The sequence below is a fragment of the Priapulus caudatus genome, unplaced genomic scaffold (genome assembly GCF_000485595.1).
Source record: "Priapulus caudatus unplaced genomic scaffold, Priapulus_caudatus-5.0.1 Scaffold131, whole genome shotgun sequence".
NCBI lineage: Eukaryota > Metazoa > Priapulida > Priapulimorpha > Priapulimorphida > Priapulidae > Priapulus > Priapulus caudatus.
Genome location: NW_014577192.1, coordinates 280,818 through 282,419, shown reverse-complemented (window position 1 = coordinate 282,419; position 1,602 = coordinate 280,818). Strand labels below are relative to the sequence as shown.

The following is a 1,602-nucleotide window of genomic DNA, read 5'->3' as shown; positions in this document are numbered from 1 at the left end:
AGAGAGAGAGAGAGAGAGAGAGAGAGAGAGAGAGAGAGAGAGAGAGAGAAGGAAGAGAAACAGAGCACTCTTAAGAGAAAAGAAAGACAGTGAATCATCAGATCTCTATTAAATGACATTTTACAGAGGGGCGACTAAAGGGAAGAAAGACGGGAAATAGAGATAGCGAGAAAAGATATGGGGGGATACTGACGATTCGACATACCGTCTTTTGTTTTCTTCCTACGACGTCCTCCTTCGCCAATATCCGACCTCGATTTGCATGCACCTCTCTTTTCCGCTCTCTGTAGGATGTGCTGGTGATTAATGTGGTTTCCATGGACGCCCGGCGGCGACGAAATTGCTGATGGATAAGGTGACGCCGACGGCAGTGACGATGACAATGATGCCGTCATGAACGCCGAGCTGTGTAGAGAACTTGGCACCGATGACGTATTCGTCATGGGCGTCGCTCCATTCGACAACATCACGTGTGGTTGATAAGAGAAAAGGTTTCGATGATCTATAAAAATAATAAATGCGTCAATATAACACTATACTGCGTGCGGGCGTATGAGCGTGCGCGCGAGTATGCATGTCCGTGTGCCCCTGCATGCGCGCGTGTGTGTATGTGTGCGCGCGCCGTTAACATATTTAACATGGAAACAATCTACACTGTTAGAAATAATATATTCACGCGTCAAGATATCGTACAGCATCATATATCTGTCCATAAACATTATGAACCATTCCTTCAAATATTTGGACAATTATAATATGTTAACGTTATTCAGCTATCCCCTCGGTAGACACATGTATTAAGCGGTGATGCGGAAAAGCCGTAAGTATATTTTATTTTATTCACGTAAACCTTGCCCGAGAGAATCCCAAATGAATAACGAATTCGACGATAACGTCTATATAGTAGAACCATTTGGTCAAGAGCTAATAATTAATATAGGTATTATTAGCTCTTGATTTGGTGTATGTGCAGAGATCGTGTGCTTTTGCTCGTTGCGACAAGCGAATGTTGAGAGCCAGGGAGTGAAAGAGCGGCAGCGAGCGACGGAGAAGGGGTGAGAGGTGAGGGTGAGGGAGCGGGGGGAGATCGAGAACAAAATTCCCTCAGCTCCACAACACAGCCACACGAAACGAGAACCGGTAGTTGCGAGGCTCGCGACGATAACTGATTGGCTTTATGTCCCGGGGGTTGTTCAACTTCTAGCAGTGTTTGTTTGCGCGACGAGACGGGAACCGCGCATCCGCTCTTTCTCGCGACGCTTGGGAGCGCGCGCATGAATTCCGGCTCGCCAGTTGCGGCGCTGTTCCAGTCTAACTAAATGGACTAGGAACTAGTAAAAGTGAACGTCCTGCACGCAAACAGGTCCATTAAGCAATGGAAGCAGGAAGCGACGAGCCGTGCATGAGCAGTCACAATAAAGACCGAGAGCGAAAGTGGAAAAAATGGGTCTTTGTGTCTATATGTATAGATAGATACGTGTGTGTGTGTGTGGCGGTGGGGTGTGTGTGTGTGTGTGTGGGTGGGGGAGGGGGGGATATAAGGGAGTGTGTGAGCGTGCGTGGTGAGAGGGTATATGTGTGGGTTGAAGTGAGCGTGTGTGG

At 47.7% G+C, this 1,602-nt stretch overlaps 1 protein-coding gene across 1 annotated transcript in view; it reads right to left on the bottom strand.

Annotated features, from left to right (window-relative positions):
* The window catches only part of LOC106805880, a gene marked incomplete in the record, with an annotated part of 8,571 nt that overhangs the window by 2,186 nt on the left and 4,783 nt on the right, over window positions 1-1,602 (bottom strand). The window contains 1 exon segment of the mRNA XM_014807650.1: window positions 206-502. Within this exon segment, the coding sequence (XP_014663136.1) occupies window positions 206-502 (297 nt within the window).